The sequence below is a fragment of the Ranitomeya imitator genome, chromosome 2 (genome assembly GCF_032444005.1).
Source record: "Ranitomeya imitator isolate aRanImi1 chromosome 2, aRanImi1.pri, whole genome shotgun sequence".
Taxonomy (NCBI): domain Eukaryota; kingdom Metazoa; phylum Chordata; class Amphibia; order Anura; family Dendrobatidae; genus Ranitomeya; species Ranitomeya imitator.
The window spans coordinates 7,745,001-7,770,258 of record NC_091283.1 but is presented as its reverse complement, the minus strand read 5'-3'; the positions used below and the strand labels follow the sequence as shown (position 1 = coordinate 7,770,258).

General features: G+C 45.1%; 1 protein-coding gene and 1 pseudogene across 4 annotated transcripts in view; one reads left to right on the top strand and one right to left on the bottom strand.

The window, feature by feature from the left end:
- PCDH19 (protocadherin 19) overlaps positions 1-25,258 on the top strand; it is a 222,343-nt gene that overhangs the window by 115,221 nt on the left and 81,864 nt on the right. For 2 of the 4 annotated variants that reach the window (XM_069746087.1, XM_069746085.1), the window contains exons 3-4: positions 2,641-2,699; positions 18,265-18,434. In XM_069746087.1, the coding sequence (XP_069602188.1) occupies positions 2,641-2,699; positions 18,265-18,434 (229 nt within the window). Of the gene's footprint in view, positions 1-2,640; positions 2,700-18,261; positions 18,435-25,258 lie in introns of all 4 variants that reach the window. The other 2 variants (XM_069746086.1, XM_069746083.1) reach the window with 1 other exon arrangement.
- LOC138666897 (uncharacterized) lies at positions 1,634-2,593 on the bottom strand (annotated as a pseudogene).

Genomic DNA, 25,258 nt, shown 5'->3' with positions numbered 1-25,258 from the left:
ATCTTCCTCTTCCTCCTCTTCTTTCTTTCTGTATTTTCTCTCTATTTCTCCTCTTCTCGCTCTTTTATTTCTCTCTATTTTTTGCTCTATTCTCTCTATTTATGTTCTCTCTTCTCTTTCTTCTCTCTTCCTTGTTTTTTTGTATTGCCATCTTCTCTCTATTTCTTCTGTCTTATCTCTTTCTCCTTTTCTCTGTTTTCTCTCTATCCTCTTCTTTCTTTATTGCTGTCTTCTCTCTCCTGTCTCTTGTTGTCCTCTATCCTCTTTTCTTTCTCTCTTGTCTCTTTATTGTTAACTTCTTTATCCTTTCCTGTCTTTCTTGCTGTCCTCTCTCCTCTCTCTTCTATTTATCCTCTTCTCTCCTCTCTCTTCCGTTTCCTCTTCTCTCTTTTTTTTGCTGTCTTCCCTCCTCACGCTTCTATTTTTCCTATTATCGTCTCTCTTTCTTGCTGTCTTCTCTCTTTTATATTTCCTCTTCTCTCCTCTCTCTTCTATTTATCCTCTTCTCTATCTTCTCTTTTATTTTTCCTCTTCTCTCTTTCTTGCTGTCTTCTCTCCTCTTCTATTTTTCCTCTTCTCTCCTCTCCTATTTTTTCTCTTCTCTCTTCCATTTCCTCTTCTCTCTTTCTTGCTGTCTTCTCTCTTCTATTTTTTCTCTTCTCTTTCTTGCTGTCTTCTCTCTTCTATTTTTCCTCTTCTCTTCTATTTTTCCTCTTCTATTTTTCCTCTTCTCTCCTATTTTTCCTCTTCTCTCTCTTCTCTCTTTCGTTTCCTCTTCTCTCTTTCTCGCTGTCTTCTCTCTCTTCTATTTATCCTCTTCTCTCTTCCGTTTCCTCTTCTCTCTTTCTTGCCGTCTTCTCTTTTATTTTTCCTCTTCTCTCCTCTCTCTTCTATTTTTCCTCTTCTATTTTTCCTCTTCTCTCTCTTCTCTCTTTCGTTTCCTTGCCTCTTTCTCGCTGTCCTCTCTCTCTTCTATTTTTCCTCTTCTCTTTCTTGCTGTCTTCTCTCTTCTATTTTTCCTCTTCTCTTCTATTTTTCCTCTTCTATTTTTCCTCTTCTCTCCTCTCCTATTTTTCCTCTTCTCTCTCTTCTCTCTTTCGTTTCCTCTTCTCTCTTTCGTTTCCTCTTCTCTCTTTCTCGCTGTCTTCTCTCTCTTCTATTTTTCCTCTTCTCTCCTCTCTCTTCTATTTATCCTCTTCTCTCTTCCGTTTCCTCTTCTCTCTTTCTTGCCGTCTTCTCTTTTATTTTTCCTCTTCTCTCCTCTCTCTTCTATTTTTCCTCTTCTATTTTTCCTCTTCTCTCCTCTCCTATTTTTCCTCTTCTCTCTCTTCTCTCTTTCGTTTCCTTGTCTCTTTCTCGCTGTCCTCTCTCTCTTCTATTTTTCCTCTTCTCTTTCTTGCTGTCTTCTCTCTTCTATTTTTCCTCTTCTCTTCTATTTTTCCTCTTCTATTTTTCCTCTTCTCTCCTCTCCTATTTTTTCTCTTCTCTCTCTTCTCTCTTCCGTTTCCTCTTCTCTCTTTCTTGCTGTCTTCTCTCTTCTATTTTTCCTCTTCTCTTTCTTGCTGTCTTCTCTCTTCTATTTTTCCTCTTCTCTCCTATTTTTCCTCTTCTATTTTTCCTCTTCTCTCCTCTCCTATTTTTCCTCTTCTCTCTTTCGTTTCCTCTTCTCTCTTTCGTTTCCTCTTCTCTCTTTCTCGCTGTCCTCTCTCTCTTCTATTTTTCCTCTGCTCTCCTCTCTCTTCTATTTATCCTCTTCTCTCTTCCGTTTCCTCTTCTCTCTTTCTTGCCGTCTTCTCTTTTATTTTTCCTCTTCTCTCCTCTCTCTTCTATTTTTCCTCTTCTCTCCTCTCCTATTTTTCCTCTTCTCTCTCTTCTCTCTTTCGTTTCCTTGTCTCTTTCTCGCTGTCCTCTCTCTCTTCTATTTTTCCTCTTCTCTCCTCTTTCTTGCTGTCTTCTCTCTTATTTTTCCTCTTCCCTCCTCTCTCTATTTTTCCTCTTCTCTCCTCTCTCTTATTTTTCCTCTTCTCTCCTCTCTCTATTTTTCCTCTTCTCTCCTCTGTTTCTTGCTGTCTTCTCTCTTTTATTTTTCCTCTTCTCTCTTCTATTTTTCCTCTTCTCTCTCTTCTCTCTTTCGTTTCCTCTTCTCTCTTTCTCGCTGTCTTCTCTCCTATTTATCCTCTTCTCTCTTCCGTTTCCTCTTCTCTCTTTCTCGTTGTCTTCTCTCCCCTTCTATTTTTCCTCTTCTCTTTTATTTTTACTCTTCTCTCGCTATCTTCTCTCCTCTCTTCTATTTTTCCTCTTCTCTCTTTCTCGTTGTCTTCTCTCCCCTTCCATTTTTCCTCTTCTCTTCTCTTTTATTTTTCCTCTTCTCTCGCTATCTTCTCTCCTCTCATCTATTTTTCCTCTTCTCTCTCTTCTCTCTTTCTCGTTGTCTTCTCTCCCCTTCTATTTTTCCTCTTCTCTTCTCTTTTATTTTTCCTCTTCTCTCGCTATCTTCTCTCCTCTCTTCTATTTTTCCTCTTCTCTCTCTTCTCTCTTTCTCGCTGTCTTCTCTCTCTTCTTTTTTCCTCTTCTCTCTTTTATTTTCCTCGCCCCCTTGCTATGTCAGGATCTAACTTTTCCTCTTTTCTTCTCTTTCAGACGGAGAACTATTCATTCGATACAAACTATGTGAACAGCCGGGCTCATCTGATTAAAAGGTAGGTCTTCTCCTTTCATTGCTTCTGAAGATCGATCCTCCGCCGCCGCTCGCCTCGCGGAGCCTTTCCTCGGTGCTGACGTATTGTTGTTGCTCCATTAGGGATTTTTTTCTAAGCTCATAAACCAGTAATGGAGCGGAGATTCCGAGGTGTCCGGGTACAAACTGCTTCTCGGGATTTATCATAGACTTTATGATTTTTTAATAAATTAACCCCAAGTTATCCTGCAATCCCCGGAGCGTGAACATTTGACCATTGTTGTCAGTAGCATTGGAGGCCTCGTCCCACCACAATCATGGAGGCTGCAAATACTAAGTAAGTGCACCCCGCAACAATGTAACAATGTGATTGGCTACTTCATTACCGTCACGTGACCCTCAGCCAATCACTGTGGTGACAATAATCATGTGATCCCAGTGATGAAAGGTTGATAGCAGGGCCCCACCTGACTCTTCGGGCCCCTCCAGGCTCCTGATCCTGCCCTCGTATATTCACCTCCGGTGGGATCTGCTGGGATTTTCTTAGGACTCCCCCAGTTGGCCAATTATGGGGGCTAAGAAATTAGGGAGGAGCAGCTTCAAATTAATTAAAAGATACCTTATAATACAAAGGAACAAACCATCAGCCGGTAATTAAAGGGATATTCCCAGCTCGTACGTTCATGGCAAATCCATGTGATAGGTGATAACATTTAGATTTTAGGGGTCCGACTGCTTGAACGGCAGTGGCACGCTGAGCACCAGTCCTTTCATTGCCAGTTCAGTGCTGAGCTCTGTAGTCCCACGGAGGATGGATAGAGCGGCGGTGGAGCGTGAGCACTGCGGCCCCATTCAAATGAAGACCCCCACTCTGGCAATTGTTGGGGGTCTCACTGATCAGACGCACAATAATCTATGTTTTGTCACCTTTCCTATAGAATATCTGCTGAGTCTGTTGGCCGGAATATCTCTTTTAGGTTCTTATATTTAGCCATATCAGTGCTCGGACCCCCACTAATCTCATCTCCGATCCTCTAGGATAGCTGAGGAGTCGTGACTGCCCCTTTAAGGATCTTCTATTTCTTCTGTCTGTGACTGCTGGTTTCTTACTTTGTATCTCTGTATCTTGTCACTTTGTAGCACAAGATACAATGTAACCCTTCATATACCAGGAGAGCACACCACCTACCATTACCTGTAATTGTGGAACTACAACTCCCAGAAAGCTCTGGTGACATGCAGACAGTGAGAGTGCGGTGCAGGCAGACAGGTGAGGCCACATTCCCTGTGCTGGGTGTAATGGCTGCGGATCCCGCAGGTGCATTGTGAGCGGAGGACGTGCGCAGACAGCACACCTGCTCTGCAGACACAGCGCCATTGTCAGCGCCAGGCAGGAATGTGAGAGCAAACAGCGCCCGGCGCAGGAGCCGCCATTGTCAGGAGGATTTACTCTGCAACAAAAGACTCTGCTTCAAAGCAAAAGCCAAATGATCTTCAAAGAGTCTCGTCCCCCCACTAATTCCAGGCCTGGGGTCCATGTGCGGAGGCGTTATGGCTTCTTGCACGCAAACCTTCTTGCACGCAGGAGGTGGTGATGGCGAACTCAGTCGAGGGGTTCAAGAGAGGCCTGGATGTCTTCCTGGAGCAGAACAATATTGTATCATACAATTATTAGGTTCTGTAGAAGGACGTAGATCTGGGTATTTATTATGATGGAATATAGGCTGAACTGGATGGACAAATGTCTTTTTTCGGCCTTACTAACTATGTTACTATGTTACTATGTTACTATGTAACCTGCCCAACACGGGAGGAGGATGTAGCAGAGGGGAGTTTGTCATCAGTTTGTTTCAGGTGAAACCGACATTATCTGATCTAAAGAAGTTTCCACAAAGCAGCCAGAGCGATGACAGCCTGAACTCTGCTGCATCCGGGATCACGGCCTCTATGGGGTTTGTCATCTATTATCTATCTGTGATTGTCACAACCTCCTGCCGAGATCCTCCATAACCTGTGTGCACGTGACGAGAAGTGATGGAGATGACGGGCGCTCACCAGATACTAACGATGGAGGTGACAGGCGGGAGGATCATCAGTATCTAGTAACCACCCGTCGCCTCCATCATCAATATCTGGTGATCACCCGTCTCCTCCATCATCAGTATCTGGTGACCGCCCGTCTCCTCCATCATCAGTATCTGGTGACCGCCCGTCTCCTCCATCATCAGTATCTGGTGACCACCCGTCACCTCCATCATCAGTATCTGGTGACCGCCCGTCGCCTCCATCATCAATATCTGGTGATCGCCCGTCACCTCCATCATCAGTATCTGGTGACCGCTCGTCACCTCTATCATCAGTATCTGGTGACCGCCCGTCTCCTCCATCATCAATATCTGGTGACCGCCCGTCACCTCCATCATCAGTATCTGGTGACCGCCCGTCACCTCCATCATCAATATCTGGTGACCGCCCGTCTCCTCCATCATCAGTATCTGGTGACCGCCCGTCGCCTCCATCATCAGTATCTGGTGACCGCTCGTCTCCTCCATCATCAGTATCTGGTGACCGCCTGTCTCCTCCATCATCAGTATCTGGTGACCGCCCGTCACCTCCATCATCAGTATCTGGTGACCGCTCATCTCCTCCATCATCAGTATCTGGTGACCGCCCGTCTCCTCCATCATCAGTATCTGGTGACCGCCCGTCTCCTCCATCATCAGTATCTGGTGACCGCCCGTCGCCTCCATCATCAGTATCTGGTGACCGCTCGTCTCCTCCATCATCAGTATCTGGTGACCGCCTGTCTCCTCCATCATCAGTATCTGGTGACCGCCCGTCACCTCCATCATCAGTATCTGGTGACCGCTCATCTCCTCCATCATCAGTATCTGGTGACCGCCCGTCACCTCCATCATCAGTATCTGGTGACCGCCCGTCACCTCCATCATCAATATCTGGTGACCGCCCGTCTCCTCCATCATCAGTATCTGGTGACCGCCCGTCGCCTCCATCATCAGTATCTGGTGACCGCTCGTCTCCTCCATCATCAGTATCTGGTGACCGCCTGTCTCCTCCATCATCAGTATCTGGTGACCGCCCGTCCCCTCCATCATCAGTATCTGGTGATCGCTCGTCTCCTCCATCATCAGTATCTGGTGACCGCCCGTCTCCTCCATCATCAGTATCTGGTGACCGCCTGTCAACTCCATCATCAGTATCTGGTAACTGCCCGTCGCCTCCATCATCAGTATCTGGTGACCGCCTGTCACCTCCATCATCAGTATCTGGTGACCGCCCGTCTCCTCCATCATCAGTATCTGGTGACCGCCCGTCTCCTCCATCATCAGTATCTGGTGACCGCCCATCTCCTCCATCATCAGTATCTGGTGACCGCCCGTCCCCTCCATCATCAGTATCTGGTGACCGCCTGTCAACTCCATCATCAGTATCTGGTGACCGTCCGTCCCCTCCATCATCAGTATCTGGTGACCGCCTGTCACCTCCATCATCAGTATCTGGTGACCGCCCGTCTCCTCCATCATCAGTATATAGTGACCGCCCGTCTCCTCCATCATCAGTATCTGGTGACCGCCCGTCACCTCCATCATCAGTATCTGGTGACCGCCCGTCTCCTCCATCATCAGTATCTGGTGACCGCCCGTCTCCTCCATCATCAGTATCTGGTGACCGCCCGTCTCCTCCATCATCAGTATCTGGTGACCGCCCGTCCCCTCCATCATCAGTATCTGGTGACCGCCTGTCTCCTCCATCATCAGTATCTGGTGACCGCCTGTCAACTCCATCATCAGTATCTGGTGACCGCCCGTCGCCTCCATCATCAGTATCTGGTGACCGCCCGTCTCCTCCATCATCAGTATCTGGTGACCGCCCGTCTCCTCCATCATCAGTATCTGGTGACCGCCCGTCTCCTCCATCATCAGTATCTGGTGACCGCCCGTCCCCTCCATCATCAGTATCTGGTGACCGCTCGTCTCCTCCATCATCAGTATCTGGTGATCGCCCGTCTCCTCCATCATCAGTATCTGGTGACCGCCCGTCCCCTCCATCATCAGTATCTGGTGACCGCCCGTCTCCTCCATCATCAGTATCTGGTGACCGCCCGTCTCCTCCATCATCAGTATCTGGTGACCGCTCCTCACCTCCATCATCAGTATCTGGTGACCGCTCATCTCCTCCATCATCAGTATCTGGTGGCCGCCCGTCCCCTCCATCATCAGTATCTGGTGGCCGCCCGTCCCCTCCATCATCAGTATCTGGTGGCCGCCCGTCCCCTCCATCATCAGTATCTGGTGACCGCCCGTCCCCTCCATCATCAGTATCTGGTGACCACCCGTCTCCTCCATCATCAGTATCTGGTGACCGCTCGTCTCCTCCATCATCAGTGTCTGGTGACCGCCCGTCTCCTCCATCATCAGTATCTGGTGACCGCCCGTCCCCTCCATCATCAGTATCTGGTGACCGCTCGTCTCCTCCATCATCAGTGTCTGGTGACCGCCCGTCTCCTCCATCATCAGTATCTGGTGATCGCCCGTCTCCTCCATCATCAGTATCTGGTGAACGCCCGTCTCCTCCATCATCAGTATCTGGTGACCGCCCGTCTCCTCCATCATCAGTATCTGGTGACCGCTCCTCACCTCCATCATCAGTATCTGGTGACCGCTCATCACCTCCATCATCAGTATATAGTGACCGCCCGTCTCCTCCTTCATCAGTATCTGGTGACCGCCTGTCTCCTCCATCATCAGTATCTGGTGACCGCCCGTCTCCTCCATCATCAGTATCTGGTGACCGCCCGTCTCCTCCATCATCAGTATCTGGTGACCGCCCATCTCCTCCATCATCAGTATCTGGTGACCGCTCATCTCCTCCATCATCAGTATCTGATGACCGCCCATCTCCTCTATCATCAGTATCTGGTGACCGCCTGTCGCCTCCATCATCAGTATCTGGTGACCGCCCGTCTCCTCCATCATCAGTATCTGGTGACTGCCCATCACCTCCATCATCAGTATCTGGTGACCGCTCATCTCCTCCATCATCAGTATCTGGTGGCCGCCCATCTCCTCCATCATCAGTATCTGGTGACCGCCTGTCTCCTCCATCATCAGTATCTGGTGACCGCCCGTCTCCTCCATCATCAGTATCTGGTGACCGCCCGTCTCCTCCATCATCAGTATCTGGTGATCGCCCGTCTCCTCCATCATCAGTATCTGGTGACCGCCCGTCTCCTCCATCATCAGTATCTGGTGACCGCTCATCTCCTCCATCATCAGTATCTGGTGACCGCTCATCACCTCCATCATCAGTATCTGGTGACTACCCATCGCCTCCATCATCAGTATCTGGTGATCGCCCGTCTCCACCATCATCAGTATCTGGTGACCGCTCATCACCTCCATCATCAGTATCTGGTGACCGCCCGTCTCCTCCATCATCAGTATCTGGTGACCGCCCATCTCCTCCATCATCAGTATCTGGTGACTGCCCGTCGCCTCCATCATCAGTATCTGGTGACTGCCCATCACCTCCATCATCAGTTTCTGGTGACCGCTCATCAACTCCATCATCAGTATCTGGTGACCGCCCGTCTCCTCCATCATCAGTATCTGGTGACCGCCCGTCTCCTCCATCATCAGTATCTGGTGACCGCCCGTCGCCTCCATCATCAGTATCTGGTGACTGCCCATCACCTCCATCATCAGTATCTGGTGACCGCTCATCTCCTCCATCATCAGTATCTGGTGGCCGCCCATCTCCTCCATCATCAGTATCTGGTGACCGCCTGTCTCCTCCATCATCAGTATCTGGTGACCGCCCGTCTCCTCCATCATCAGTATCTGGTGACCGCCCGTCTCCTCCATCATCAGTATCTGGTGATCGCCCGTCTCCTCCATCATCAGTATCTGGTGACCGCCCGTCTCCTCCATCATCAGTATCTGGTGACCGCTCATCTCCTCCATCATCAGTATCTGGTGACCGCTCATCACCTCCATCATCAGTATCTGGTGACTACCCATCGCCTCCATCATCAGTATCTGGTGATCGCCCATCTCCACCATCATCAGTATCTGGTGACCGCTCATCACCTCCATCATCAGTATCTGGTGACCGCCCGTCTCCTCCATCATCAGTATCTGGTGACCGCCCATCTCCTCCATCATCAGTATCTGGTGACTGCCCGTCGCCTCCATCATCAGTATCTGGTGACTGCCCATCACCTCCATCATCAGTTTCTGGTGACCGCTCATCAACTCCATCATCAGTATCTGGTGACCGCCCGTCTCCTCCATCATCAGTATCTGGTGACCGCCCGTCTCCTCCATCATCAGTATCTGGTGACCGCCCGTCGCCTCCATCATCAGTATCTGGTGACTGCCCATCACCTCCATCATCAGTTTCTGGTGACCGCTCATCAACTCCATCATCAGTATCTGGTGACCGCCCGTCTCCTCCATCATCAGTATCTGGTGGCCGCCCATCTCCTCCATCATCAGTATCTGGTGACCGCCCGTCTCCTCCATCATCAGTATCTGGTGACCGCCTGTCTCCTCCATCATCAGTATCTGGTGACCGCCCGTCTCCTCCATCATCAGTATCCGGTGATCGCCCGTCTCCTCCATCATCAGTATCTGGTGACCGCTCATCTCCTCCATCATCAGTATCTGGTGACCGCCCGTCTCCTCCATCATCAGTATCTGGTGATCGCCCGTCTCCTCCATCATCAGTATCTGGTGACCGCCCGTCACCTCCATCATCAGTATCTGGTGACCGCCCGTCTCCTCCATCATCAGTATCTGGTGATCGCCCGTCTCCTCCATCATCAGTATCTGGTGACTGCCCGTCTCCTCCATCATCAGTATCTGGTGACCGCCCGTCACCTCTATCATCAGTATCTGGTGACCGCCCGTCTCCTCCATCATCAGTATCTGGTGACCGCCCGTCTCCTCCATCATCAGTATCTGGTGACCGCCCGTCTCCTCCATCATCAGTATCTGGTGACCGCTCATCACCTCCATCATCAGTATCTGGTGATCGCCCATCTCCTCCATCATCAGTATCTGGTGGCCGCCCATCTCCTCCATCATCAGTATCTGGTGACCGCCCGTCTCCTCCATCATCAGTATCTGGTGACCGCCTGTCGCCTTCATCATCAGTATCTGGTGACCGCTCATCACCTCCATCATCAGTATCTGGTGACCGCCCATCACCTCCATCATCAGTATCTGGTGACCGCCCGTCTCCTCCATCATCAGTATCTGGTGACCGCCCGTCTCCTCCATCATCAGTATCTGGTGACCGCTCATCTCCTCCATCATCAGTATCTGGTGACCGCCCGTCACCTCCATCATCAGTATCTGGTGTCCGCCCGTCTCCTCCATCATCAGTATCTGGTGACCGCCCGTCTCCTCCATCATCAGTATCTGGTGACCGCCCGTCTCCTCCATCATCAGTATCTGGTGACTGCCCGTCTCCTCCTTCATCAGTATCTGGTGACCGCCCGTCTCCTCCATCATCAGTATCTGGTGACCGCCCATCTCCTCCATCATCAGTATCTGGTGACCGCCCGTCTCCTCCATCATCAGTATCTGGTGACCGCCCGTCACCTCCATCATCAGTATCTGGTGACCGCCCGTCACCTCCATCATCAGTATCTGGTGACCGCCCGTCTCCTCCATCATCAGTATCTGGTGACCGCCCGTCTCCTCCATCATCAGTATCTGGTGACCGCCCATCTCCTCCATCATCAGTATCTGGTGACCGCCCGTCCCCTCCATCATCAGTATCTGGTGACCGCCCGTCTCCTCCATCATCAGTATCTGGTGACTGCCCATCACCTTCATCATCAGTATCTGGTGACCGCCCGTCTCCTCCATCATCAGTATCCGGTGATCGCCCGTCTCCTCCATCATCAGTATCTGGTGACCGCCCGTCCCCTCCATCATCAGTATCTGGTGACCGCCCGTCTCCTCCATCATCAGTATCTGGTGACTGCCCATCACCTTCATCATCAGTATCTGGTGACCGCCCGTCTCCTCCATCATCAGTATCTGGTGACCGCCCGTCTCCTCCATCATCAGTATCCGGTGATCGCCCGTCTCCTCCATCATCAGTATCTGGTGACCGCTCATCTCCTCCATCATCAGTATCTGGTGACCGCCCGTCTCCTCCATCATCATTATCTGGTGACCGCCCGTCTCCTCCATCATCAGTATCTGGTGACCGCCCGTCTCCTCCATCATCAGTATCTGGTGACCGCCCGTCTCCTCCATCATCAGTATATAGTGACCGCCCGTCTCCTCCATCATCATTATCTGGTGACCGCCCGTCTCCTCCATCATCAGTATCTGGTGACCGCCCGTCTCCTCCATCATCAGTATCCGGTGATCGCCCGTCTCCTCCATCATCAGTATCTGGTGACCGCCCGTCTCCTCCATCATCAGTATCTGGTGACCGCCCGTCTCCTCCATCATCAGTATCCGGTGATCGCCCGTCTCCTCCATCATCAGTATCTGGTGACCGCCCGTCTCCTCCATCATCAGTATCTGGTGACCGCCCGTCACCTCCATCATCAGTATCTGGTGACCGCCTGTCACCTCCATCATCAGTATCTGGTGACCGCCCGTCTCCTCCATCATCAGTATCTGGTGACCGCCTGTCGCCTTCATCATCAGTATCTGGTGACCGCCCGTGTCCTCCATCATCAGTATCTGGTGACCGCCCGTCACCTCCATCATCAGTATCTGGTGACTGCCCGTCACCTCCATCATCAGTATCTGGTGACCGCCCGTGTCCTCCATCATCAGTATCTGGTGACCGCCCGTCTCCTCCATCATCAGTATCTGGTGACCGCCCGTCTCCTCCATCATCAGTATCTGGTGACCGCCCGTCTCCTCCATCATCAGTATCTGGTGACCGCCCGTCACCTCCATCATCAGTATCTGGTGACCGCCCGTCGCCTCCATCATCAGTATCTGGTGACCGCCCGTCACCTCCATCATCAGTATCTGGTGACTGCCCGTCTCCTCCATCATCAGTATCTGGTGACCGCCCGTCTCCTCCATCATCAGTATCTGGTGACCGCCCGTCTCCTCCATCATCAGTATCTGGTGACTGCCCGTCACCTCCATCATCAGTATCTGGTGACCGCCCGTGTCCTCCATCATCAGTATCTGGTGACCGCCCGTCTCCTCCATCATCAGTATCTGGTGACCGCCCGTCTCCTCCATCATCAGTATCTGGTGACCGCCCGTCTCCTCCATCATCAGTATCTGGTGACCGCCCGTCACCTCCATCATCAGTATCTGGTGACCGCCCGTCTCCTCCATCATCAGTATCTGGTGACCGCCCGTCTCCTCCATCATCAGTATCTGGTGACCGCTCATCACCTCCATCATCAGTATCTGGTGACCGCTCATCACCTCCATCATCAGTATCTGGTGACCGCCCGTCTCCTCCATCATCAGTATCTGGTGACCGCCCGTCACCTCCATCATCAGTATCTGGTGACCGCCCGTCACCTCTATCATCAGTATCTGGTGACCGACCGTCACCTCCATCATCAGTATCTGGTGACCGCCCGTCACCTCCATCATCAGTATCTGGTGACTGCCCATCGCCTCCATCATCAGTATCTGGTGACCGCCCGTCTCCTCCATCATCAGTATCTGGTGAGCGCCCGTCTCCTCCATCATCAGTATCTGGTGACCGCCCGTCACCTCCATCATCAGTATCTGGTGACCGCCCGTCCTCTCCATCATCAGTATCTGGTGACCGCCCGTCACCTCCATCATCAGTATCTGGTGACTGCCCGTCACCTCCATCATCAGTATCTGGTGACCGCCCGTCTCCTCCATCATCAGTATCTGGTGACCGCCCGTCTCCTCCATCATCAGTATCTGGTGACCGCCCGTCACCTCCATCATCAGTATCTGGTGACTGCCCGTCACCTCCATCATCAGTATCTGGTGACCGCCCGTCTCCTCCATCATCAGTATCTGGTGATCGCCCGTCACCTCCATCATCAGTATCTGGTGACCGCCCGTCACCTCCATCATCAGTATCTGGTGACCGCCTGTCACCTCCATCATCAGTATCTGGTGACCGCCCGTCACCTCCATCATCAGTATCTGGTGACCGCCCGTCATCTCCATCATCAGTATCTGGTGACCGCCCGTCACCTCCATCATCAGTATCTGGTGACCGCCCGTCACCTCCATCATCAGTATCTGGTGACCGCCCGTCACCTCCATCATCAGTATCTGGTGGCCGCCCGTCTCCTCCATCATCAGTATCTGGTGACCGCCCGTCTCCTCCATCATCAGTATCTGGTGACCGCCCGTCACCTCCATCATCAGTATCTGGTGACTGCCCATCACCTCCATCATCAGTTTCTGGTGACCGCTCATCAACTCCATCATCAGTATCTGGTGACCGCCCGTCTCCTCCATCATCAGTATCTGGTGGCCGCCCATCTCCTCCATCATCAGTATCTGGTGACCGCCCGTCTCCTCCATCATCAGTATCTGGTGACCGCCCGTCTCCTCCATCATCAGTATCTGGTGACCGCCCGTCACCTCCATCATCAGTATCTGGTGACCGCCCGTCCTCTCCATCATCAGTATCTGGTGACCGCCCGTCACCTCCATCATCAGTATCTGGTGACTGCCCGTCACCTCCATCATCAGTATCTGGTGACCGCCCGTCTCCTCCATCATCAGTATCTGGTGACCGCCCGTCTCCTCCATCATCAGTATCTGGTGACCGCCCGTCTCCTCCATCATCAGTATCTGGTGACCGCCCGTCTCCTCCATCATCAGTATCTGGTGACCGCCCGTCACCTCCATCATCAGTATCTGGTGACCGCCCGTCTCCTCCATCATCAGTATCTGGTGACCGCCCGTCACCTCCATCATCAGTATCTGGTGACCGCCCGTCTCCTCCATCATCAGTATCTGGGATGGGATTTACATTTTTCTTTCCTTTAGTCACTTTGTGTCTTATAAATAAATAAGCAAAAACTCTTCTGTCTGAAGCTTCTTACTCTGCAGCATTTTTTCACCCCTGCCTAAGACTTTTGCACAGGACTGCCTAGATATAATCACCATAGAATTTTCCTTTTTTTTATGTTGCATGTTAGATGTAGATGGTGGTGGTTGTAGTGATGACGATGGTTGTAGTGATGATGATGATGGGTGTAGTGATGATAATGGTTGTAGTGATGATAGTAGTAGTGATGATGGTTGTGGTTTTAGTGGTGATGATGATGATGGTGGTAGTAGTGATGATGGTGGTTGTAGTGATGATGAGAGTGGTTGTAGTGATGATGGTGGTGGTTGTAGTGATGTTGATGATGGGTGTAGTGATTATGGTGGTTGTAGTGATGATGGGTGTAGTGATGATGGTTGTAGTGATGATGATGTTTGTAGTGATGATAGTGGTTGTAGTGATGATGGTAGTAGTGATGATGATGATGTAGTGATGAAGATGGTGGTTGTAGTGATGATGATGGTGGTTGTAGTTATGATGGGTGTAGTGATGATGGTGGTTGCAGTGATGATGGTGGTGGTAGTGATGATGATGGTGGTTGTAGTGATGATGGGTGTAGTGATGATGGTGGTTGTAGTGATGATGGGTGTAGTGATGATGGTTGTAGTGATGATGATGTTTGTAGTGATGATAGTGGTTGTAGTGATGATGGTAGTAGTGATGATGATGGTGGTGGTAGTAGTGATGATGATGATGTAGTGATGAAGATGGTGGTTGTAGTGATGATGATGGTGGTTGTAGTTATGATGGGTGTAGTGATGATGGTGGTTGCAGTGATGATGGTGGTGGTAGTGATGATGATGGTGGTTGTAGTGATGATGGGTGTAGTGATGATGGTGGGGGTAGTGATGATGGTGGTGGTTGTAGTGATGATGGTGGTGGTAGTGATGATGGTGGTGGTAGTGAGGATGGTTGCAGTGATGATGATGGTAGATGTGACCATATTTCGGTGTCTTTTCTCTGTGATTTTTTAGAAGTATCTTTCTACCTGATGATCTCTGATCATCGCTGCAGATTTATCCGGATGTTTACTTCTTCCGCAGATTTTGTTTTTATATTTTTTTTTTCTTTATCGATCTTAGGAAACAAGAATTTTTTTATTCCTTTTCTCTAAGGCTTCAGATTCTTCTATGTCTATGAGGTGTCTGAGCTCTGGGGTGTAGTAGTATCTCAGCCCATTCTTCAGAGCTGCGGTGAATGATAGGTGGTCGCCCTAGTTTCTATGGATACAGAGAAAGAGAAGAAAAGTCTCTGTGAGCCGCGTTCAGTACCGCACCGTTCAGTACCGCACCGTTCAGTACCGCGCCAGACGCTCCTAATGCTGCACGTCTGGGGTGCGAATGTCCCAGCTTTACTATATCTCTTCTACCAAGCTGCTGTATCTAATCCTCTCCTGTGTGATACTGTCTATTATGTGTAGCACTGTGGGTGTGTTATGGCATCTTATAATTTGTGTTGCTCTCCATAAGGAGAAACATTCCTCCTTAAATCCCACTGAGATGCCTCTCACAGCCAATTGTTTTGCATTTAGGAGAGGTAAACATCCCGAAACACTTTGTCTGTTATCTGATACTATAGCTGGTGTTACTGGCTCTGATATCTGATACTATAGCTGGTGTTACTGGCTCTGATATCTGATACTATAGCTGGTGTTACTGGCTCTGATATCTGATACTATTGCTGGTGTTACTGGCTCTGATATCTGATACTATAGCTGCTGTTACTGGCTCTGATATCTGATACTATAGCTGGTGTTACTGGCTCTGATATCTGATACTATTGCTGGTGTTACTGGCTCTGATATCTGATACTATTGCTGGTGTTACTGGCTCTGATATCTGATACTATAGCTGGTGTTACTGGCTCTGTTATCTGATACTATAGCTGGTGTTACTGGCTCTGATATCTGATACTATTGCTGGTGTTACTGGCTCTGATATCTGACACTATAGCTGGTGTTACTGGCTCTGTTATCTGATACTATAGCTGGTGTTACTGGCTCTGATATCTGATACTATAGATGGTGTTACTGGCTCTGATATCTGATGCTATATCTGGTGTTACTGGCTCTGATATCTGATACTATAGATGGTGTTACTGGCTCTGATATCTGATGCTATAGCTGGTGTTACTGACTCTGATATCTGATGCTATAGCTGGTGTTACTGGCTCTGATATCTGATACTATAGATGGTGTTACTGGCTCTGATATCTGATACTATAGCTGGTGTTACTGGCTCTGATATCTGATGCTATAGCTGGTGTTACTGGCTCTGTTATCTGATACTATAGCTGGTGTTACTGGCTCTGATATCTGATACTATAGCTGGTGTTACTGGCTCTGTTATCTGATACTAAAGCTCGTGTTACTGGCTCTGATATCTGATGCTATAGCTGGAGTTACTGGCTCTGTTATCTGATACTATAGCTGGTGTTACTGACTCTGATATCTGATATTATAGATGGTGTTACTGGCTCTGATATCTGATATTATAGCTGGTGTTACTGGCTCTGATATCTGACACTATAGCTGCTGTTACTGGCTCTGATATCTGATACTATAGCTGGTGTTACTGGCTCTGATATCTGATGCTATAGCTGGTGTTACTGGCTCTGATATCTGATACTATAGATGGTGTTACTGGCTCTGATATCTGATGCTATAGCTGGTGTTACTGGCTCTGATATCTGATACTATAGATGGTGTTACTGGCTCTGATATCTGACACTATAGCTGCTGTTACTGGCTCTGATATCTGATACTATAGCTGCTGTTACTGGCTCTGATATCTGATACTATAGCTGGTGTTACTGGCTCTGATATCTGATGCTATAACTGGTGTTACTGGCTCTGATATCTGATACTATAGATGGTGTTACTGGCTCTGATATCTGATGCTATAGCTGGTGTTACTGGCTCTGATATCTGATACTATAGATGGTGTTACTGGCTGTGATATCTGATGCTATAGCTGGTGTTACTGGCTCTGTTATCTGATACTATAGCTGGTGTTACTGGCTCTGATATCTGATACTATAGCTGGTGTTACTGGCTCTGTTATCTGATACTATAGCTGGTGTTACTGGCTCTGTTATCTGATGCTATAGCTGGTGTTACTGACTTTGATATCTGATACTATAGCTGGTGTTACTGGCTCTGATATCTGATACTATAGCTGGTGTTACTGGCTCTGATATCTGACAATATAACTGGTGTTACTGGCTCTGTTATCTGACTCTATAGCTGGTGTTACTTGGTCTGATATTTGATATTATAGCTGGTGTTACTGGCTCTGATATCTGATACTATAGCTGGTGTTACTGGCTCTGATATCTGATACTATAGCTGGTGTTACTGGCTCTGATATCTGATGCTATATCTGGTGTTACTGGCTCTGATATCTGATACTATAGCTGGTGTTACTGGCTCTGTTATCTGATGCTATAGCTGGTGTTACTGACTCTGATATCTGATACTATAGCTGGTGTTACTGGCTCTGATAACTGATACTATAGCTGGTGTTACTGGTTCTGATATCTGATACTATAGCTGGTGTTACTGGCTCTGATATCTGATACTATAGCTGATGTTACTGTCTCTGATATCTGATACTATAGCTGGTGTTACTGGCTCTAATATCTGATACTATAGCTGGTGTTACTGGCTCTGATATCTGATGCTATAGTTGGTGTTACTGGCTCTGATATCTGACTACAGCTGGTGTTACTGGCTCTGATATCTGATATTATAGCTGGTGTTACTGGCTCTGATATGTGATAGTATAGCTGGTGTTACTGGCTCTGATATCTGATACTATAGCTGGTGTTATTGGCTCTGATATCTGATACTATACCTGGTGTTACTGACTGATATCTGATACTATAGCTGGTGTTATTGGCTCTGATATCTGATACTATAGCTGGTGTTACTGGCTCTGATATCTGATACTATAGCTGGTGTTACTCTGTTATGGTCTCACTCTTGCCACATTGTTACCAGTGTGCTGCACTGTGTCCTGTATAAGGCTTCATGTTTGTCGTTGTTATGGCGCACTCTGTGTTAATGACTGGCATCGTTATGTGGGCACTGCCGTCAGCTCTGTGCTATATGTCCCTCTGACATTAAGGCACAATGTTTCCTATAAGGGCAGCTAATTATGCGAGGAAATAGTCCAAAGCATGTGAAGTCCTGCTTCTGATCCCATCTGTGGGCATTGTTATGGGGAAGCAAGGATAAAACTCGATGCAGCACATCACACTCGGCTCTGCTACATTTGTCTCGAATAATTGACAACTGATTAAGTAAGAAATTTACTGAAAGTAAATGAATACAAAATGTTTCTGGTGGCCCCTGTAGAACGTGGTGGCCCTTGGCTGGAGTGCTGGGCTCCTCACATACCAGGTGGTGACCCCTCGCTGTGCGCCGTCCCTTCAGGGAATGACTGTTACTTGCTACAGACTGGAATCTGCACAGGAGGAGCTGACTCTAAATCACTGTTGTTTCTTCCTCCCAGCAGTTCAACCTTCAAGGACTTAGAGGGAAATAGTCTCAAGGACAGCGGCCACGAGGAGAGCGACCAGACTGACAGCGAACACGACGTCCAGCGAGGCTTGTACTGTGACACTGCTGTCAACGACGTCCTCAACACCAGTGCCAATTCAGTGGGGGCTCAGCCGACAGAACAAGGTACGAGCACAACATGGCGGGGACTTCTGTCCAGTATCTCCAAAGTAACAATGTCTGCAATCTGCAAGGACGAAGCCCAGATATCAAGAGCAAATCCGGTCACATCAGCCAGAAAAACTAATGAGGCAACAATTAGTCCTGAGTTCCATAATGATGACATCACAAGAAAAGTTCCCTTATTACAATATACTCTATAACCCCCCCCCCCACAAACAAATGCAACTCGGAGACCAAGAAGTGACAATGGCTTATAGCCCAAATAAAAATGCTGAACTTTATATAATTGAGCATAGCTAATAAAACTATGCTCCTATGTACTGTACAAGAATATAACTACTATAATACTGCCCCTATGTACAAGAATATAACTACTATAATACTGCCCCTATGTACCAGAATATAACTACTATAATACTGCTCCTATATACAAGAATATAACTACTATAGTACTGCTCCTATGTACAAGAATGTAACTACTATAATACTCCCCCTATGTACAAGAATATAACTACTATAATACTGCCCCTATGTACAAGAATATAACTACTATAATACTGCCCCTATGTACCAGAATATAACTACTATAATACTGCTCCTATGTACAAGAATATAATTACTATAATACTGCTCCTATGTACAAGAATGTAACTACTATAATACTCCCCCTATGTACAAGAATATAACTACTATAATACTGCCCCTATATACAAGAATATAACTACTATAATACTGCTCCTATGTACAAGAATATAATTACTATAATACTGCTCCTATGTACAAAAATATAACTACTATAATACTGCCCCTATGTACCAGAATATAACTACTATAATACTGCCCCTATATACAAGAATATAACTACTATAATACTGCTCCCTATGTACAAGAATATAACTACTATAATACTGCTCCTATGTACAAGAATATAACTACTATAATACTGCTCCTATGTACAAGAATATAACTACTATAATACTGCCCTCTTTGTACAAGAATATAACTGCTATAATACTGCTCCTCTGTACAAGAATATAACTACTCTAATACTGCCCCTATGTATAAGAATATAACTACTATAATACTGCTCCTATGTACAAGAATATAACTACTATAATACTGCTCCTATGTACAAGAATATAACTACTATAATACTGCCCACTATGTACAAAAATATAACTACTATAATACTGCCCCTATGTACAAGAATATAACTACTATAATACTGCCTCTATGTACAAGAATATAACTACTATAATACTGCCCCTATGTACAGGAATATAACTACTATAATACTGCTCCTATGTACAAAAATATAACTACTATAATACTGCTCTTATGTACAAGAATATAACTACTATAATACTGCTCCTATGTACAAAAATATAACTACTATAATACTGCTCCTATGTACAAGAATATAACTACTATAATACTGCTCCTATGTACAAAAATATAACTACTATAATACTGCCCCTATGTACCAGAATATAACTACTATAATACTGCCCCTATATACAAGAATATAACTACTATAATACTGCTCCCTATGTACAAGAATATAACTACTATAATACTGCTCCTATGTACAAAAATATAACTACTATAATACTGCTCTTATGTACAAGAATATAACTACTATAATACTGCCCCTATGTACAAGAATATAACTACTATAATACTGCTCCTATGTACTGTACAAGAATATAACTACTATAATACTGCCCCTATGTACAAGAATATAACTACTATAATACTGCCCCTATGTACAAGAATATAACTACTATAATACTGCTCCTATGTACAAGAATATAACTACTATAATACTGCTCCTATGTACTGTACAAGAATATAACTACTATAATACTGCCCCTATGTACAAGAATATAACTACTATAATACTGCCCCTATGTACCAGAATATAACTACTATAATACTGCCCCTATATACAAGAATATAACTACTATAATACTGCTCCTATGTACAAGAATATAACTACTATAATACTGCTCCTATGTACAAAAATATAACTACTATAATACTGCTCTTATGTACAAGAATATAACTACTATAATACTGCCCCTATGTACAAGAATATAACTACTATAATACTGCCCCTATGTACAAGAATATAACTACTATAATACTGCCCCTATGTACAAGAATATAACTACTATAATACTGCCCCCATGTACAAGAATATAACTACTATAATACTGCCCCCATGTACAAGAATATAACTGCTATTATACTGCCCCCATGTACAAGAATATAACTACTATACTACTGCCCCTATGTACAAGAATATAACTACTATAATACTGCTCCCATGTACAAGAATATAACTACTATAATACTGCTCCTATGTACAAGAATATAACTACTATAATACTGCCCCCATGTACAAGAATATAACTACTATAATACTGACCCGATGTACAAGAATATAACTACTATAATACTGCCCCTATGTACAAGAATATAACTACTATAATACTGCCCCCATGTACAAGAATATAACTACCATAATACTGACCCTATGTACAAGAATATAACTACTATAATACTGCTCCTATGTACAAGAATATAACTACTATAATACTGACCCGATGTACAAGAATATAACTACTATAATACTGCCCCTATGTACAAGAATATAACTACTATAATACTGCCCCCATGTACAAGAATATAACTACCATAATACTGACCCTATGTACAAGAATATAACTACTATAATACTGCTCCTATGTACAAGAATATAACTACTATAATACTGCCCCCATGTACAAGAATATAACTACCATAATACTGACCCTATGTACAAGAATATAACTACCATAATACTGACCCTATGTACAAGAATATAACTACTATAATACTGCCCCCATGTACAAGAATATAACTACCATAATACTGACCCTATGTACAAGAATATAACTACTATAATACTGCCCCTATGTACAAGAATATAACTACTATAATACTGCCCCATGTACAAGAATATAACTGCTATAATACTGCCCCCTATGTACAAGAATATAACTACTATAATACTGCCCCTATGTACAAGAATATAACTACTATAATACTGCCCCATGTACAAGAATATAACTACTATAATACTGCCCCATGTACAAGAATATAACTACTATAATACTGCCCCTATGTACAAGAATATAACTACTATAATACTGCCCCATGTACAAGAATATAACTACTATAATACTGCCCCTATGTACAAGAATATTACTACTATAATACTGCCCCCTATGTACAAGAATATAACTACTATAATACTGCTCCCATGTACAAGAATATTACTACTATAATACTGCCCCCTATGTACAAGAATATAACTACTATAATACTGCTCCTATGTACAAGAATATAACTACTATAATACTGCTCCTATGTACAAAAATATAACTACTATAATACTGCTCTTATGTACAAGAATATAACTACTATAATACTGCCCCTATGTACAAGAATATAACTACTATAATACTGCCCCTATGTACAAGAATATAACTGCTATTATACTGCCCCCATGTACAAGAATATAACTACTATACTACTGCCCCTATGTACAAGAATATAACTACTATAAAACTGCTCCCATGTACAAGAATATAACTACTATAATACTGCTCCTATGTACAAGAATATAACTACTATAATACTGCCCCCATGTACAAGAATATAACTACTATAATACTGCCCCCATGTACAAGAATATAACTGCTATTATACTGCCCCCATGTACAAGAATATAACTACTATACTACTGCCCCTATGTACAAGAATATAACTACTATAATACTGCTCCCATGTACAAGAATATAACTACTATAATACTGCTCCTATGTACAAGAATATAACTACTGTAATACTGCCCCCATGTACAAGAATATAACTACTATAATACTGACCCGATGTACAAGAATATAACTACTATAATACTGCCCCTATGTACAAGAATATAACTACTATAATACTGCCCCCATGTACAAGAATATAACTACCATAATACTGACCCTATGTACAAGAATATAACTACTATAATACTGCTCCTATGTACAAGAATATAACTACTATAATACTGACCCGATGTACAAGAATATAACTACTATAATACTGCCCCTATGTACAAGAATATAACTACTATAATACTGCCCCCATGTACAAGAATATAACTACCATAATACTGACCCTATGTACAAGAATATAACTACTATAATACTGCTCCTATGTACAAGAATATAACTACTATAATACTGCCCCCATGTACAAGAATATAACTACCATAATACTGACCCTATGTACAAGAATATAACTACCATAATACTGACCCTATGTACAAGAATATAACTACTATAATACTGCCCCCATGTACAAGAATATAACTACCATAATACTGACCCTATGTACAAGAATATAACTACTATAATACTGCCCCTATGTACAAGAATATAACTACTATAATACTGCCCCATGTACAAGAATATAACTGCTATTATACTGCCCCTATGTACAAGAATATTACTACTATAATACTGCCCCCTATGTACAAGAATATAACTACTATAATACTGCTCCCATGTACAAGAATATAACTACTATAATACTGCCCCCGTTATTAGGAATATAACTGCTATAATACGCCCCCGTTATTAGGAATATAACTACTATAAAACTGCCCCTATATACAAGAATATAACTACTATAATACGCCCCCATTATTAAGAATATAACTACTATTATACTGCCCCTATATACAAGAATATAACTACTATAATACTGCCCCTATATACAAGAATATAACTACTATAATACTGCCCCCATGTACAAGAATATAACTACCATAATACTGACCCTATGTACAAGAATATAACTACTATAATACTGCCCCTATGTACAAGAATATAACTACTATAATACTGCCCCCATGTACAAGAATATAACTGCTATTATACTGCCCCTATGTACAAGAATATTACTACTATAATACTGCCCCCTATGTACAAGAATATAACTACTATAATACTGCTCCCATGTACAAGAATATAACTACTATAATACTGCCCCCGTTATTAGGAATATAACTGCTATAATATGCCCCCGTTATTAGGAATATAACTACTATAAAACTGCCCCTATATACAAGAATATAACTACTATAATACGCCCCCATTATTAAGAACATAATTACTATAATACTGCCTCCTATGTACAAGAATATAACTACTATAATACTGCCCCTATATACAAGAATATAACTACTATAATACGCCCTTGTTTTGGGGGATATAACAGCTATAATACGCCCCCGTTATTAGGAGTATAACTGCTATAATACGCCCCCGGTATAAGGAATATAACTGCTATAATACGCCCCCGTTTTGGGGGATATAACAGCTATAATACGCCCCCGTTATTAGGAATATAACTGCTATAATACGCCCCCGGTATAAGGAATATAACTGCTATAATACGCCCCCGTTTTGGGGGATATAACAGCTATAATACGCCCCCGTTATTAGGAATATAACTGCTATAATATGCCCCCGTTATTAGGAATATAACAGCTATAATATGCCCCCGTTATTAGGAATATAACTGCTATAATGTGCCCCCGTTATTAGGAATATAACAGCTATAATATGCCCCCGTTATTAGGAATATAACTGCTATAATATGCCCCTGTTATTAGGAATATAACTGCTATAATATGCCCCTGTTATTAGGAATATAACTGCTATAATATGCCCCCGTTATTAGGAATATAACTGCTATAATATGCCCTTGTTTTGGGGGATATAACAGCTATAATACGCCCCTGTTATTAGGAATATAACTGCTATAATACGCCCCTGTTATTAGGAATATAACTGCTATAATATGCCCCCGTTATTAGGAATATAACTGCTATAATACGCCCTCGTTTTGGGGGATATAACAGCTATAATACGCCCCCGTTATTAGGAATATAACAGCTATAATACGCCCCCGTTATTAGGAATATAACTGCTATAATATGCCCCCGTTATTAGGAATATAACTGCTATAATATGCCCCCGTTATTAGGAATATAACTGCTATAATATGCCCTTGTTTTGGGGGATATAACAGCTATAATACGCCCCCGTTATTAGTTATATAACTGCTATAATACCGCCTCCTAGTGTAGTATACGTGGCTGTCTTTGCTCTTTATTCTGCGCTCGCCTTGTGATGTTTCTTCGATGCTTCGTCGCTCCCTTCCTCCTCAGTTTTCAGTCACTTGCTGCATTGATCCCTCTTTTCCCCGGGGTCGGAGGGATCACAGATTCTCGTCACCTCCTTTTTGCTGGGATTTGTCGCGGTTACCGGGAGATTCACTCACTTTGCTCGCTATGATCCGCTCCTCTAGAGATTTCCTCTATAACTAGTCACACTTGGTGTTTTTTTTCTGTGTTTTTTCTCTCATAAATGATTAGAATTTATTGTTGACGTTTCCGCGATTTCAGCTTTTTCTCTCCTTATTGGATTGGTAACACTTTGCCTGGAGGACGGCAGGAAAGGCGCAATAAATTAAATCCATTTATTAAGATGCGATGTGGCCTGGTGCTTGTTATACAACGTTATAATGGCTCCGTGCACAATATTACAGCCTGAAGCCGAGGACAATTATATGTGAGGGCTCCGGGGTCTGCACTGTGTCACTTCAGTGGGTTTATACAGCTGTTCTCTGGGGGCCAGGCTCCGAGTTACCTGGGTGTTCCCAAAAAGCTGTCCCCTAATAATAACTTTTTTTGGGGGGAGGAGGGGGGGTGATGGCCCATT